Raw genomic sequence first — 17,686 nt, forward strand, 5'->3', positions numbered from 1 at the left:
CTCTAAGGAAGACAGAGACAGAGAGGTTAGCAGCACACGCCAATACAGCGCATTGATGCACCCACCACATGAAGAACCAACTCAGGACCCCAGATTGGGACCTGAGTGTAGACATGCAACAGGTGACATGGTCCCAAATTCTTCCTGAACATTGTGCAGGTCTGATTCGCAGCTATTGGAAGTGCATGTTTGCAAGGATATTACTGCCAAAGGAGGCTCGACCAGTTATTAAAGCCAAGGGTTCACTTACCTTTTCAACAGCACATTGTGAATATTTGATGGGTGAGTTCAATAAAGACATGAAAGATTACAAATGCTTGTGTATTTTTAGTGTAAGCATATTGTGCTTGTCTATACTTGTGGCATTTTATAACCAATTAATGCAGAAAACCAGGTAATTTAAAGGGTTCCCATACTTTTTCTTGCCACTGTACTTGATACTTAATTTGAGTTTCAAGTTTAGAACGTTTTGATCAAGCCTCAGATGTGTATGCATACTCCAAATGCAGGTCTTTTATATGGGGTCAACAGCTTTAACATAGCAGAAAGCAATTCACCACATTGCAGGTGATGCACTTATCTTGAAGTTTTCAATCTGTATTTTTGGATATATTTGAAAGCATGAATAATCACTTATCCTGGAGAAAACTGGAGGAGTACTAAACATATTTTATGAAGCTTGGCAGTCACTCTAAATTGTTGATATAAATTCCACCTTTTAAATTGCCCCTGTGAAATTCATTTACCAAATATCCTGAGATAGTTGTTTTTCAGACCCAACAGCTTAGTCTTAATTTGTCCCTGACTTGTGCCTTCTGCATAATGAAAGCTATACTGATGTACAACAGAAAAACCAAAATATTGGGCCTGGAAAATTATAATCAAGTAGCTGTCATAGCAGCTCACATTGCAGTTACAGTATGTAACTGTAATATGAATCACTTGGGGAGACAGGATGTACAGCATAAAACCAAAGATTTCATTTTGGCTGATTTTACCAGGCTGTGTCTTTTTTTTTGTTTGTTTCCTTTTCTTATGTTGTTTCTGAGTTGGGTGAAGGAAGAAAGGATGAGCCACACACAGTGACTCAGATGCCATAAGTAAGATCTCACCTCAGTGTCATTATTCAGGTTCCAGAGATCCAAGCGGCCCATTCCATCCACACAGGCAAAAAGTGCAGGATGCACTGGCGACCACATGACGTCGTAGACATAGTCAGCGTTGTCTTCAAAGGAGTACAGCGGCTTGTTGTGCTGTAAGGCAGAGAGAGCAAGAAGACTTAGTGGCGCTACTGCAGCCTAGGGCTGTCTGGCAAGACTAATTAAAAACCCTGCACACTTGCAAAGTGTCATAAAAGCAGCAGATGAAAGTCCTGCAAAGGTGTACTGTAACCTTAATGTAACAGCTGTCTGGTGAGCTAGAGGAAGGAAAAAAGGCAAGCAGAAGACAAAAGTGTGGGGAGGGGTGATGGGACTCAGATGTATTGCTCAACTGATCCTAGAGATATAGGGGAAATGCTGCTCTGCATATTCAGACTTTTTTTTTTTTACAGAACTTGTGAGCTGGAATGTAAAAATGACTGACATTGTATAAGGTAGGTGGTGGTGGTGGTGGTGGTGGGGGGTGGTTTCAGGACAACCTAATAGACATTATGTGAATCAGACAGGCTGTGGAATGCACTCATGGCGCCTCCACAGAGCAGACAGAGACTGCCATCTGGAGTGCGCTTCAGCACACTGCAAAATATCCGGCAGAAATACTTATGCGCCATAATTGGAGCTTCCATGTCACTAAACTGTCTCCAAAGAATATTCATGGCTGGATCACACTAGAGGTGTTCAGGAGGTGTTTCCATAGTAGTTTAACAAGATCTGCATTTGTTCATGGAGTTATTAAATGTCTTAGTCCTTGTCAGCTTACTAGTTGTTCTAAATTGCTACCATGGCATTCTGACAATGCATGCTTTGTGTAATGAATGCTGTAAAACTGTGAAAGAAACACTTTGGCTTTGATTCAGCTGATCTAATCAAAAGAGCTGTTAACACTTCTCTCTAGATTTTAAGCACTTTTAAATTGTAAAGGACAAACATTCATGTTACTGTGTCACTGTAAAGGTGGCTGTAGCCCACCACAAAAAAGAGGTGATGTTCAATGGTACAGAAGCCTTCTGTGGCCATAAATCTGCCAGTATTTAATAAGCAGCAAATATATGGCTCTCTGAGGAAAGACCTTCCTCAGGCTTGTTGAATACTATTTCCACACAAAACAAGATTTTTTTTTTTTTTTTTGTAAATCCAGGCGGCGCCATCAAATTAGAGACACTGTTTACTTCCCCAACAAAACTGATGCACACATGCATGTTAGAACTGGATTTGCAAAGGAAAAAAAAAAACAGCTTAGAAATGTCAGGCGCCCAAGCCAGCAGTGTTGTCTACTTCAGTTAGACTCTTCCATTGCTGCCCAGCAGGTGGTAACCAGCTGGGCAAGGCAGACAATACTTCCCTTTCCCAAATAAGTCTCTAATATCTCTTTGGGTATTACTAGACAGAGATATAGCTCCCTCCAGTGTGTTCTGTTCCATAAACCTTTCTTTCTTAACACCTAGGGGGTTCATCTTTACCAGATGAACAAAGCACCTTGTCTTGACCAGGAGCAGTATATCCATGTTATTTAATCACTTGGATGCTTACTTCCTCACCATGTCATAGCATCTAAGCCCAATAACCCTATAGAGAAATCTAATTTCATCTTCTTCTTGCTCAATTTTGATTTTTTTTAGTTACTGTCCAAATTTGAGGTCATACATGAGTCTAGGGTGTAGATGAGCTTCATTCTAGGACTTAACCTCTACCTCACTACCTATGTCCAGTACAATGCTGTCAGTACTATTTCCACTGTACTGACCAATTAGATAGATAGATAGATAGATAGATAGATAGATAGATAGATAGATAGATAGATAGATAGATAGATAGATAGATAGATAGATAGATAGATAGATAGATAGATAGATAGATAGATAGATAAGATGTTTTGTACATGAGAATCATAAATCAGGAAGGAGACATGAAGTACCCTCATGTCCACATCAGGCAGCAAACACTTAATTTTGTAAATGCTGATACAGCACAAGTTCTGAAAGAAGATTAAATAATTTTGATAAGAACAAGCCGTTCAACCCAACAAAGCTTCTATTCACTTAATTTCTCCATAATGACATCAAGCAGAGTTGTAAAGGTCCATAAAGTCCTACTCTATACAATACTAGTACAAGGAGGGAATTGCACACAGCAATAACTCCTTATTATCTTCCAGAAATCATGAATAGTCTCCAGGTGAAGAAAACACATTTAGGCTTTGTTACCAACTCACCACAACCCCTGTGATGTCTGAGTATATATGCAGAGTTGATTCTGTACTCCAAAACCTGGGTGGATTTCAAATTGCTCTTTTTGAAACTGAGGCTCAACTATTGGTTAGGAACTCAATTGAAGCACCTTGGCACAGGTTTTCAAGAGAAGACCCCACCTTTTAAAAATGATGACAGCCAACACAGCTTGCCCATGTAGAGGTGTTGCTCCAATCTTCAATTCTGTACTAATACCAAGACACTGCAATTGTATCTGGTATTTTCACCAGTTCCAGAAACTTTGGAGTTTTTAATTTTTCAGCCAGTGACCACCACTTCGCACATTGACTTGACTTCTCCAAAAACATCTGGTATTATCTTCACCGAGGAGGACATGCAAGGAGTTCTTTAAATGTTTCTTTCATTCCATGGACAATATTAACAGAACAACCTGGGTAATGAATTGAGTCATGAAAAGGCTTTATAAAAACCACATTGAGGCCTACTAAAGATAGTACTTCTGGTTTCAGTAGCCTCTCTTTCTTCAGGCAATATGAACACAAAGATGAAAACACCAAGAAGATACCAGGTGGGAAGAACTGAACTATGAACTTCCATACTGCTAAAATAACTGCACTGAATGGTTTCTTCTCAGAAAGAACTTCCCCAAGTAGGCTAGTTCAAGAATAATGGAGTTTTGTTTATGAATGAGGATAGATAAAATTATAAAATTTACTGACAAATCAGTGCAGGAACACTGGGTTTTCAAACATTGTTCTAGATTGTGCTGGTAAACTTTGAAACTCAGTCAAGGTGTTCAGTTTACTGGTCAAAGTAACCAGTAATGTCATCCTATCTGTTCTTATCGATGGTCATGGGGTCTGAGTAGTGATTGAAAGAATAAGAATGCAAGTGTAAGCAAGCAACCAAAAAAAAAAAGACAATCCATGACAGGGTGTGAACATTGAAAAATAAATGGACATTTCTGGGACAAGATAGGTAAAGTTCTTTTGGCATGTTCTGTAGTGAGAAGGCCCCCAAGAAAAAATAATACCATGGTCCACTAGGAGAAGAACCATGGAAAGAAACAAGAAAGACACACCTGAGGGATTGTATCTCTTGAGATAAGGTTGCCAAATCCGTCCTGTTCAGTGCCTTGGCAACACCACCATCACCAGGACAAACAGGTGGAGAATAAAGTAAAGGGAGTAGTAAACATAATTTCAGAGTCAGAGATGTGAGCAAGATTTTTAAAATGGGGGAACTGTGGGGAAAGTTTGATTATTGTTATAACTGTACGGTGGCCAATGAGCGAGGATGAAGTTTTCTAATAGATGTTTATATACGGAACCTTCATTGGTAATTTTCAATTTCATCTTTTATGAAATTTTTGACAAGGACAGACCACTCAGTCCAACAAAGCTTGACAATCCTATCCACCTTATTTCTCCAAAATAACATCAAGTAGAGTTTTGAATGTCCCTAAGGTCCTATTCTCTACCACACTAGTTAATAATTTATTACATGTGTCTGTGGTTCTTCGTGTAAAAAAACAGAGCACATGCAAAACTTATTCCTAAAAAGATTCTGTGTCCTCGTATTCCTATTGAACAGCCTGGATCTACTGTACTAATTCTTTGCATAATTTTAAAAATGTCATCTATAAGCCTCTGTTTGCTTAAATTACTAAGGTTAAACTCATTCAGTCTTTTCTCATATCCCATATCCTGCAGTCCTGGAATCAACCTAGTCACTCTTCTATGGTCTTTTCTAGCACAGCTATGTCTTTTTTGTAGCTCCATTGATGTGTGCATTAGTATGTACCCTGCAATGGGTTGACGGGCCCTGAAATTGTTAGAATCTCTTGTGCCAGATGCTGCAAGAGTAAATTCTGACTGTTCATCACCTTAAAGTGAATTAAGAGAGTCAGAATATGGATAGATGGGTGGATTGTTTCAGAATGACTAGCCTCTATTACAGAACATAGTCTGGCATTTCATTTGCTCCAACACTGCATGGTCGAGGGCAGTATGAATAGGTTTTTTGTTGAAAATAAATAGATTATTATTATCTGTATGTCCATCCATCCACTCACTTTGAAAATATGCCTTATTTTTTATTTATTAGAGCAGGGAGCCATAGATTAACACAACATTATGGAGTGCAAGAAAAGAACAAGCGACAGACGGTACTCCAGTCCATCTTAGAGCACATTCACTCATACTGGGAGAGTTTGGGTTTGCTTTACAAATAATATCCTCATGTCTGGCAGATGGGAGGAAACCAAAATTACATAGGAAAAAATCAGGGGGACATGAGAAGAGCATGTAAACTGAACAGTGATCAGAGTCAAGGTAGGGAACTGAAGCTACAGTAGGTCACTGGAGTTGTCAATCGGCAGTTCCTAATGCTGTGCTGCCATGCAGCCCAATATTATTATTATTATTATTATTATTATTATTAAATTAGTAAATTGTTTTAATTCATCAAGACACACTTCACAAATCAGTAATCGAGTTTAACATGAGCTGAATAAAGAAAAGCATTGTATATAATAATTAAAATTAGCCAAGCCATAAATTTATAACCACTTAATAGTGGGTTGCTGGGAGAAGGTTGAATGATATCAGCTTAATTAAAGTAAGATATTTTTCAGTGAATCATTTTTTTCTTCTAAACAAACACAGTATGAAAAATACAACAGTTCATAGAGATATTTGTCATTTATTATTATTTACTAGATACAAAAATCTAAGTTTAGGAACACACTTCAGACATTTGTCTTCAGGACAGGTGCTCAGATCTCAGCCCAGGCACTTCTCTCCATGAGGTTTTCTTCCAGTACTCAAGGTCTCCTCCCACATACCAAAGATGTAAGCAGCAAGTGAACTGGCATCTCAAACTGGCCCTGTGAGCGAGCATGTGTGTGTGCCCTGCGACAGAGTGGCACTAAATACAGGATGGGTTCCTGCCTTGTGATCAGTGTCACTTGAATTTCAATAGTAAGATTACTCAGGACTGATATTGGATGGATGATTGAATAGACCCCTCCTCGAACCACCACCTTATCGTGGTGGAGGGGTTTGCGTGTCCCAATGATCCTAGGAGCTCTGTTGTCCGGGGCTTTATGCCCCTGGTAGGGCCACCCAAGGCAAACTGATCCTAGGTGAGGGATGAGACAAAGTGCGGTTCAACAAAACCTCCATGATGAATACAAAATTTGGACAGCGTTTTCCTTCGCCTGGACGCGGGTCACCGGGGCCCCCCTCTGAAGCCAGGCCTGGAGGTGGGGCTCGATGGCGAGCGCCTGGTGGCCGGGCTTGCACCCATGGGGCTCGGCCGGACACAGCCCGAAGAGGCAATGTGGGTCCCCCTTCCCATGGGCTCACCACCTATGGGAGGGGCCAAGGAGATCGGGTGCAGTGTGAGTTGGGTAGTGGCCGAAGGCGGGGACCTTGGCGGTCCGATCTTCAGCTACAGAAGCTGGCTCTTGGGACGTGGAATGTCACCTCTCTGAAGGGGAAGGAGCTTGAGCTAGTGAGCGAGGTCGAGAGGTTCCGGCTAGATATAGTCGGGCTCACCTCGACGCACAGCTTGGACTCTGGAACCAATCTCCTTGAGAGGGGCTGGACTCTCTACCACTCTGGAGTTGCCCCTGGTGAGAGGCGCCGAGCGGGTGTGGGCATACTTATTGCCCCCCGACTTGGAGCCTGTACATTGGGGTTTACCCCGGTGGACGAGAGGGTAGCCTCCCTTCGCCTTCGGGTGGGGGGACAGGTCCTAACTGTTGTTTGTGCGTATGCATCGAACAGCAGTTTAGAGTACCCACCCTTTTTGGAGTCCCTGGAGGGGGTGCTGGAGGGCACACCTTCTGGGGACTCCCTCGTACTGCTGGGAGACTTCAATGCTCACGTGGGCAATGACAGTGAGACCTGGAAGGGCGTGATTGGGAGGAATGGCCCCCCTGATCTGAACCCGAGTGGTGTTTTGTTATTGGACTTCTGTGCTCGTCACGGATTGTCCATAACGAACACCATGTTCAAGCATAGGGGTGTTCATATGTGCACTTGGCACCAGGACACCCTAGGCCTCAGTTCCATGATCGACTTTGTGATCGTGTTGTCGGACTTGTGGCCACATGTCTTGGACACTCGGGTGAAGAGAGGGGCGGAGCTGTCAACTGATCACCACCTGGTAGTGAGTTGGCTCCGATGGTGGGGGAGGATGCCGGTCAGGCCTGGTAGGCCCAAATGTGTTGTGAGGGTCTGCTGGGAACGTCTGGCAAAGCCCCCTGTAAGAAGTCGCTTCAACTCCCACCTCCGGCAGAACTTCGACCATGTCCCGAGGGAGGTGGGGGACATTGTGTCCGAATGGGCCATGTTCCGTGCCTCTATTGTTGAGGCGGCTGACCGGAACTGTGGCCGTAAGGTAGTCAGTGCCTGTTGTGGCGGCAATCCCCGAACCCGTTGGTGGACACCAGCGGTGAAGGATGCCATCAAGCTGAAGAAGGAGTCCTACCAGTCCCTTTTGTCCTGTGGGACTCTGGAGGCAGCTGATAGGTACCGGCAGGCCAAGCGGAATGCGGCTTCGGTGGTTGCTGAGGCAAAAACACGGGCATGGGAAGAGTTTGGGGAGGCCATGGAGAACGACTTTCGGACGGCTTCGAGGAGATTCTGGTCCACCGTCCGGCGTCTCAGGAGGGGGAAGCAGTGCAGTGTCAACACTGTGTATGGTGGGGCTGGTGCGCTGCTGACCTCGACTCGGGATGTTGTGGGTTGGTGGGGGGAGTACTTCGAAGACCTCCTCAATCCCACTAACATGCCTTCCAATGAGGAAGCAGAGCCTGGGGACTCGGAGGTGGGTCCCCCATCTCTGGGACTGAGATCACCGAGGTGGTCAAAAAACTCCTTGGTGGCAGTGCCCCGGGGGTGGATGAGATACGCCCGGAGTTCCTCAAGGCTCTGGATGTTGTAGGGCTGTCTTGGTTGACACGTCTCTGCAACATCGCATGGACATCAGGGACAGTGCCTCTGGATTGGCAGACTGGGGTGGTGGTCCCCCTCTTTAAGAAGGGGGACCGGAGGGTGTGTTCCAACTACAGAGGGATCACACTCCTCAGCCTCCCTGGAAAAGTCTATTCGGGGGTTCTGGAGAGGAGGGACCGTCAGATAGTCGAACCTCGGATTCAGGAGGAACAGTGTGGTTTTCGTCCTGGTCGAGGAACAGTGGACCAGCTCTACACCCTTAGCAGGGTCCTGGAGGGTGCATGAGAGTTCGCCCAACCAGTCTACATGTGTTTTGTGGACTTGGAAAAGGCGTTCGACCGTGTCCCTCGGGGAATCCTGTGGGGGGTGCTCTGACAGTATGGGGTACCGGACCCCCTGATAAGAGCTGTTCGGTCCCTGTACGATCGGTGTCAGAGCTTGGTCCGCATTGCCGGCAGTAAGTCGAACCCGTTTCCAGTGAGAGTTGGACTCCGCCAGGGCTGCCCTTTGTCACCGATTCTGTTCATAACTTTTATGGACAGAATTTCTAGGCGCAGCCAGGGTGTTGAGGGGGTCCGGCTTGGTGGACTCAGGATTGGGTCACTGCTTTTTGCAGATGATGTTGTCCTGTTTGCTTCATCAGGCCGTGATCTTCAGCTCTCTCTGGATCGGTTCGCAGCTGAGTGTGAAGCGGCTGGGATGGGAATCAGCACCTCCAAATCCGAGACCATGGTCCTCAGCCGGAAAAGGGTGGAGTGCCCTCTCAGGGTTGGGAGCGAGATCCTGCCCCAAGTGGAGGAGTTCAAGTATCTCAGGGTCTTGTTCACGAGTGAGGGAAGAATGGAGAGTGAGATCGACAGGCGGATCGGTGCGGCGTCTGCAGTGATGCAGGCTCTGCATCGGTCTGTCGTGGTGAAAAAGGAGCTGAGCCATAAGGCAAAGCTCTCAATTTACCAGTCGATCTATGTTCCTACCCTCACCTATGGTCATGAGCTATGGGTAGTGACCGAAAGAACGAGATCGCGAATACAAGCGGCTGAAATGAGTTTTCTCCGCAGGGTGTCTGGGCTCTCCCTTAAAGATAGGGTGAGAAGCTCAGTCATCCGGGAGGGGCTCAGAGTAGAGCCGCTGCTCCTCCACATCGAGAGGAGTCAGATGAGGTGGCTCGGGCATCTGATCAGGATGCCTCCAGGACGCCTCCCTGGTGAGGTGTTCTGGGCACGTCCAACCGGGAGGAGGCCCCGGGGAAGACCCAGGACACGCTGGAGTGACTATGTCTTCCAGCTGGCCTGGGAACGCCTTGGGATTCCCCAGGAAGAGCTAGAAGAAGTGGCCGGGGAGAGGGAAGTCTGGGCATCTCTGCTCAAGCTGCTGCCCCCGCGACCCGACCTCGGATAAGCGGAAGAGGATGGATGGATGGATGGATGGATGAGTGAATAGACATTAGCCTTCAATTAAAAACATGTTACTTTCTTTACAATAAGATGAAAAGGCTTGACCGAGGAAAAACTGCTCTGTTTTAGATTATGTTTTCAGTTTTCAATTTATGAACATGTATAATATATTTATATATCCAAACCCCATGAATCAGTTTTTATTTTGAAAAAAACATTGAAAATGTACATTAAAATTCACTTATTACATACTAGCTGTCCCCCGCGGCTCCACCTGTGTAGTAGTGAAACAGGACAGGGAGCAGGGTCCTGCCCAGCTCCCTATTCCTAACGTAATGCTTCCCCCTCCCTTCAGCCTGAAGCTTCTGTATCAGATTAGTGTGAATATATCACTCCTGCAAGTGAACTATGATTCTTAACGTGATGAAAGAGTCGCAAAATCAACCAGAATGGTCAAGCAAATTATAGAAAAAAACCTGATCTAAATCCGTTAAGTAGTTCTCTCGTGAAAAGCAGACAGACATACATACAGACAGTCAGATGTTGGATTTTATATATATATATATATATATATATATATATATATATATATATATATATATATATATATATGTGTATGGAGATATTTCTTTTAAGAATTTTTTTTTTCTTTTTTATTATCATTTATCTACTATATGTATGACCGGTTCCTTCGAGCAATCTGATTGGTCAGTTTGGCTTTGGTGGTTCAATGGTAGGGATGATGATATCATGATACATTAGGGATGCAAAGTTAATTTTCTGATTGTGATTTTTTTTATTTTTACAAAAAAAGGTGATAAAATAGAGGATTTGTGACAACAAAGCAAATAATGTACAAAGCAACATTAGACTGCTAAACATTAATGAGGCACAACCCGAGTCACCGTCAAAGATGAAGTATTCACAAGTATATGAATGATGTCTTCACATTAGGGGTGCCTGTCTACCATTGATGGTAGTCAAAAAGCAGACGGGAGGCAAGCAAGGCGCCTTGAAATGACAAGAGTATGAAAAGAAGGCTTAATGGGAGAGTGAGGTGGAGACATACAAGGATACAGAAGAAAGGCATAGGAGGAAAACTGAGTGTACACATAAGGCATGAGATATCAAATATTTTTAAATTTATTCTATTACCTGTAATGTTGCCAGTCTAATATAAAATATAAATAGGCAGAATGGGGGCTCTGTGGCTAAGGATCTGCACTGGTATCTTGAAGGTTGCTGTTTCAAATCCCATTATTGCCAGAAGGGATCCTACTCTGCAGGGCACTTGAGCAATGCCGTTTACCTGAACATTGCTCCAGGGGTGCTGGACAATGGCTGACCTTGCACTTGGACTTCTAGTCATGCAGAAAGATAATTCCTTTTGGGGATTAATATAGTATATAAGAAAATAGTAAATAAATAAATTTAAAAAAATATGATTTAACATTATTCATATATCCACCCACCCATCCATTCTTCCATCTATTTTCTAAACTGATTATCAAATTCTAGGTTGTAGATGCCGAGTCTATCCTGGCAGTATCAGGTGATAGATGTATGGGATGCCAGTTCATCACAGATCCCACTTCATTCAACCCTTGCTGAATTAAATCATCTAGTACCAATGCTCAGTTTTAACACTGAACCATAAAAAAGCCATTATTAAATCTTTTATTTTTCTTTTCTCAACAATTACACTTTTTAAACAATATATTTTTTAAATCATGTTTATTTGTGATATAATAAAATATCTAAAATATCTGTTTAACTTTGATACCACCCTTACAAAAAAAAAAAACACGATGAGGCGCAGGTCCTGTCTGGAGGTTTCCGAATGATTACATTTTTGTGGCTTTTTTCAAAGTAAAAAAATTCTTTTTGGGTGAGTCTGGCGAGTGTGCCAAGTAACACATGCCTGATAACTGGTTTGGGGGTTTACTGTGAGCCATACTTAACGTCTAGCTGAAGTAAAAAGTAAGAAAGAAAAATCTGTCAAGACAGACGCCTCAGCGGCACGGGCGTCAGTAAGTCAGTCTGCAAAGCTTCTGACTGTGCAGGCACTTATCCTTTAAGTGCTTCTGGCAGCCAGGTAATTCATCCTTTTTATTTTTTGCAGCATCCTGCAGTCTTGAAGTGGTTAAACGGTTCCTAGCACTGTGACACCCAAATCGGCATAAGGCTAAACATGCCAAATGTTTAGTTGCTTAACATTAAGATTTCATTTTTCTAAGTGAAGATTTTTCATAGTGGAATGGGAAAAGGCTGTTGGGATATTTTGTTTGCTAATTAACGAGAAAATAAAAAATAATAAACAGCCTCTTTTATCCTGTTCAGTATGCCGTGATACTGAAGCCTATGCTGGAAACAAACCTGGAGAAAACTCCAGTCCAGTACACAGCCAACACATACTATGGTCACTCAGGCGCATTTCACTGCTTTTTAAGAGCTGTGGCACGAAGCCTATGTAAGCTAAAGACACCCCTGTGTAAAGTGGGTGAAACAGAGTACCACCACATATTTAAATTAGAAATTACTATTTTCTATCTAAAAAAAATAAAAATGTGAAAAATGCGATTCACAAAATATAGCAGAGTGCAGTCAAAGCTACTTAATTCAGTTCTAGATCTAGAGACCGAGAGCCTATTCAGGCCAGGAGACAGTCCTGAAAAGGGCACCCCTTCTTCACAGCCCATTTACACACACACCCACACTCAGACCAATTTAGAATTCTCAGATAGCTTGTGATGTTCGAGAAAAATTTGAGAAATCACTGGACAACCCACAAGGAGTATGTCACACAATCAATGACTAGGTATAGAAGTCAAACTCATAGACAGTTGGTCCATGATGCATCAGCTTTAACACTGCCTCATTGTGCTGCTCTGATTCACATAAATAAAAAGGTATTATTTTATTTACTATTAAAATATATATAAACAAAAATTCCTACCACAGTGGAAAAACATGCTGTCAGATTAACAAGTTCATTCTATCTGAATATGAGTGTAATTATGCTCTATGATAGACTGCCATCCTCTTTTGCTTCCACAGCTTGCAGTCAGGGTAGGATTCTGGCATCATGTGACAAAGTAATGGAATACAGGGCTTTGGAAAAAAAGAATGTGCTGAAAAGTTATATGAATTCATCCATCCATCCTTCCAATTAATTCAGTCTCACAGGACCCGGAGGCATGTCCCATCATTCTTTCTGAAGGCATACTCACACGCAAACATTTACTCACAATAACCCAAGTTTTAGTCTTCTATTAATCTATACGTATCCTTCCATCCATCTTCCTAAATCAACTATCAAAGGAAGGTGGTGCCTATCCCGCCAAGCACAGGGTGCAAGCCAGAAACAATTCCTAGACAGGATGCTAGTCAATCACAAGGTACACACACACACATACATGGGTCAATTTAGCAATGCTAATTCACCTAAGCTGCATGTCTTTGGACTGTGGGAGGATATGAGAGAAAAAACCAGTGCACCTGAGAAAAAATCCATCCAACACAGGGAAAACATGCAAACTAAACATTAGTGTTGATTGGCAAAATTCGTCAAAGCGTTTCTCGTTGTATGCTGTATTCACCAGTGACTTTTTCAATTAATATTTTCCTGGAAATTTGCAGTGTGGCCAGTTTAAGTAAACATTTTTTTCCCAGTGCCTCATGATGTTTTGCCAGGCCAGTGTGATATCATGAGCTGCAGCATCCATGAGCAGAACTTTCATGCATGCCAACTGTAAGGTTATCGCTCATAAGCTTCATACATGCGTAATGCCATGATCCAACAGTACTCTAGCCGAATTTCCATTTCAAATGCATTAAAAAAATGCAGCTTTTTTCATTTGAGGGGTACATTATCTGTCTATAATGAGAATATTATGAGAACTTCCACTGGATAAATAAAACTGATCCCCATGCACCAGAAGCACAGCACCACATGTTAATTTGCAGGCATAATTAGCCATGTGCCCAGCTACGATCTGAAAACAAGCCTTAAAGGAACCCTCTCCTTCTCCCTCCTCATCTTAAAAGGAATTCCCAGGTCAGGTCAGGTTAGGTTGGGGAGCATGCAAAGGTACCGCGCGTTGCTGCACCCACCACACACTCGGGATCCCGGTGGGTACCCCCCCAACCCCGGGGCAGATACACGGTACAGTCCCACCCTCCGGAAATGACCATCTATCTGCCACAGCCAGGTGTTATGTGGGAGTCCACTTGGCCTGGTCCAGCCAACAATGAGGATCCCATGAGCCGAATCTTCCTCGGGGAATTGCGCCACATGGCTGTAGTGCAATAACTGATGCTCCCTCACAATGCAGGTAATGTGCCTCATTTGGGACTCCATGAGCAACTGCTCATTTGACACAAAGTCAAACTAGCATAACCCAATGAGTTCAGTCTTTGTCTCAGGTCACTGGATAGCGTCCATGTCTCGCAACCATATAACAAGACAGAAAGCACCAGGACACTAAAGATTTGGACCTTCATCCTTTTGCAGAGATATCGGGAGCACCACAATCCCCTTTCCTCCTTTCAACCTCATGACCCCCCCATGCTCTCCCAATCCATCTACTAACTTCATAGGAATAGTCACCAGAGACATGCACCTCTCAACAAAATCAACATTCTCTCCACAGACAGACACACTAAGATCATTAAAGGAGACCCCATTAAATAATAAAAATAACAAAACATTTATTACTATTTACAAGGCAGAGCTGTAACGTCAAACAATGGAATAAGCCAGTACCACACTGCCGCCTTGTAGCTTGGCCAAAGTCTGCCCCAACATTGGAAGTCTGTCAGCACAATGTTTTCATATTTTATTTACTCTTTCTGGGTATGACGTTAATCTGCATCCAGCCTGGCAAGCGGATCTGCTTGAACTTACACGGAAAACTTGGGGGTTGGTGGTAGGATTGGCACTCCAGCAACTGTAAAAAAACTCACATTGTTCAGTGTTGTGCTGAGGTGTCCCAATCGAGGTGGTTTGTTGTATGGTGGGTGCAGCAACATGTTATCAGCGCATGCTCCCATCCTCCCTCTCTTTCTAGTTTGTGTCCATTTGTTGTGTTTTGTTTCTGTCTGCGTCTTTTGTCGTTTGAGGCATGGTAGTGCGGTGGTTAGCACTACTGACTTACAACATAGATCACAATAACAGGTCCAGAATAGTTGGCAGATGCTTCCCTAGTTGTTAGGGTCACTTTAAGGACCATTTCAGTATTGTAATTCACTCAAAACTAATTCAGTTCCTTCTTCCTCATTGACTAAAGTGCACATGGTGAAGTTCAGTGAAGTTTCCAAACAGTTTCATGATTCTGCCAAGCTCACAGCAAAGCAACCACTGCATTATTCGCTCATCACTACTACACAAAGACAACAACCTCAAAACTCTAGAGCTGTGAGGCAGCAGTAGATAGATAGATAGATAGATAGATAGATAGATAGATAGATAGATAGATAGATAGATAGATAGATAGATAGATAGATAGATAGATAGATAGATAGATAGATAGATAGATAGATACTTTATTAATCCCAATGGGAAATTCACAGTAATGCTCACTGATAATAATAGTAATAGTAATAAACCTTAAAATAAACAAATTTATTAACATGAAGCCATAAACAGAAAAAATCAGTATAAAGTGGATGAACAAATTAATAAATATAGAGCTGCAATATAAAATTAACTTACTTTTTGATTTACTTTGGTAAATCTACATTGCTCTTCAATGATCTTAATTTAAAAAAAATGTATAAAGCAATGTAATGCACCTTCTATAAAAAATTATAATAACAAATGAGTTAATAATACTGAATTTCAGTTAAAAATGTATGACTATGAACCTGGTTTTCGGAAATCTAAATTGATTATTATTAAGATGATGTAGATCCTTTGAATAACAGGATTTAGTCATTTAGAAGAAGAAGAATAGTAATAATGACACAATGGTTAGTCCTCACAGCTTTATTCAATCCCTGAGCTGACCATTGCCTATGAGGAGTTAACATGTTCCCTATTGTCCACTTGGATTTTCTCAGTGCACTTCAATTTTCCTCCCAGATCCCAAAATTTTGTGAACAAAAAAAACACAGTAAACTCTAAACTTAAAACTGACCTTTAAAGCCCGAGAGAGTGTGCCCGGCAATGAGCTGGATGCAGGATTGGCTCCTACCTTGCTCCAAATTGTAGGCAAAAAAGTGCCACCCTGAAATGTTTGGTTTGAAGATGGATGGGTGGAAAGTATTAACATAGGCTGGCATAGAAATTTAAATTATAATCCTGGCCACTGTGTCCAATTTGCATGTTCTCCCCACATGAATGTGGGTTTGTTTTTCCCAGCGTGAGTCCCGGCCAAGACCAATTCCTATATTGCACTGTTTTAGCATAACACTGCATCACAATATTGGAAAATAGATTAGCTTTGTAGGGCCAAATGACATGTTCTCATGAAAATTTAAAGAAAAACAAAAACAATGAAGCAAAATAAAAATGACACAATGATAAGTGACTTAGTAGCACTGCATTTAAATACCTTACCTGTCACCTTTTGCAGGCCACTGGAGCCTGATTGGTCTCTGACTATAAACAGCATATCTGTGTAAACAGTATTGCTTTGAATGTTTCACTTAGAAAGGTGCTTAAAAAAAATGATGTGTAATACTATCATAAAAAACAAGTAATATGGAATCTTTTTCCTTGTGGATGTCTCTTTAAATAATATAAAATGCCAAATAGTTACACCCTATATTTTTTTTAATTTTGTGAATATTTGCTTATTAAGTAGTTTGTCATTTCTATTTTACTGGCTGCTTCACTATAAACTCAAAGCCTCATTTAATTCAGCTTGAAACAAAATATTGAGATAGTCCTCACTATGGAGGGCAGTGTAGGAAATGAAGATTACTTGACGGATTAGTTCTTTAGAAGTAAAAATGCTTAGAAGTTCTAAACATACATGCGGCCTTCACACACAGAGCCATAAGTCTGATGCTTCCAGCCTTCTGGCTTTGCAGTGCAGGAGCTGCGGTCTTCCGCTTCCCTCGCCCTCTTCTGAACACAAGAGACCTTATTATTTTCTGCCACGACCTTGAGTCTGATCCTCTCTCGAAATCCCGCAATCCGTTCTCTTTTTGCTGGAATGGGGCCAGACCTCTGTCTCCAAGGGTAAAGGGCAAAGACAGAGAATCATGTCTGAAGAAGCTGCTCCACCCTCCTCTCCGTGTGGGTTTGAGCCTCTGACAAGAACTCGCCTTGCCTGCCTTCCTTTCTGTCTTTCTCGAAGACGAGCCAAAACCCACTATAAACACATAATCACACTATCTTTCTTTGCTTGCTTCAACAATAAGCTGGGCTAAACAGAACTCCCCAGCATTTCACCCTTGGTTGTCAAGCTCATTGTTTTAGGTTAAATTTATTGTATCATGTCAGATTTAAAATTTGTACCGCTGCACTCGCCATAACTTCAGGACATCATTATGTTTTTCAAACCTCCCTTTCTGTAACCTTAACTAACTCCTGTTTTTAATTACAGCTCATCAAAGCTATACTTATAATCAACTCACAGCTTTCTTTTCCTTCAGTCACCAGTTACCCCCTAACAGTGCAATGAACATGAGCATACAACCCTCAGGCACTTACTAAATGTTCTTGTTAAGGGTTAAAAAATATAAATCCAGCTCAAGCTAAAGGCTAAACAGCTTGTTGTAAAAGGAAACCACTATGAACAGAGAGATGATGTTGATTATTATTATTATTATTAATACATATGCTTGAAAAATGACAAGTCTGCGTAACTGATATACAGTACAGCAGTTATAGCTCTGCTCCAATTACCCCCCACTATGACTTATTCACATACAGCAGCAGCGGACATAACAGGCACTTTCTTGAGCGGCACTTCAAAATCTGACTCTTTTTGGTTTAGCCACATTAGTGC

At 42.3% G+C, this 17,686-nt stretch overlaps 1 protein-coding gene across 5 annotated transcripts in view; it reads right to left on the reverse strand.

The window, feature by feature from the left end:
• LOC114663371 (cytoplasmic dynein 1 intermediate chain 1) overlaps positions 1–17,686 on the reverse strand; it is a 468,822-nt gene that overhangs the window by 69,648 nt on the left and 381,488 nt on the right. For all 5 annotated transcript variants that reach the window (XM_051935825.1, XM_051935823.1, XM_028817057.2 and 2 more), the window contains one exon: positions 1,113–1,253. In XM_051935825.1, the coding sequence (XP_051791785.1) occupies positions 1,113–1,253 (141 nt within the window). The remainder of the gene's footprint in view (positions 1–1,112; positions 1,254–17,686) is intronic.

This window comes from Erpetoichthys calabaricus, chromosome 13, assembly GCF_900747795.2.
Source record: "Erpetoichthys calabaricus chromosome 13, fErpCal1.3, whole genome shotgun sequence".
NCBI lineage: Eukaryota > Metazoa > Chordata > Cladistia > Polypteriformes > Polypteridae > Erpetoichthys > Erpetoichthys calabaricus.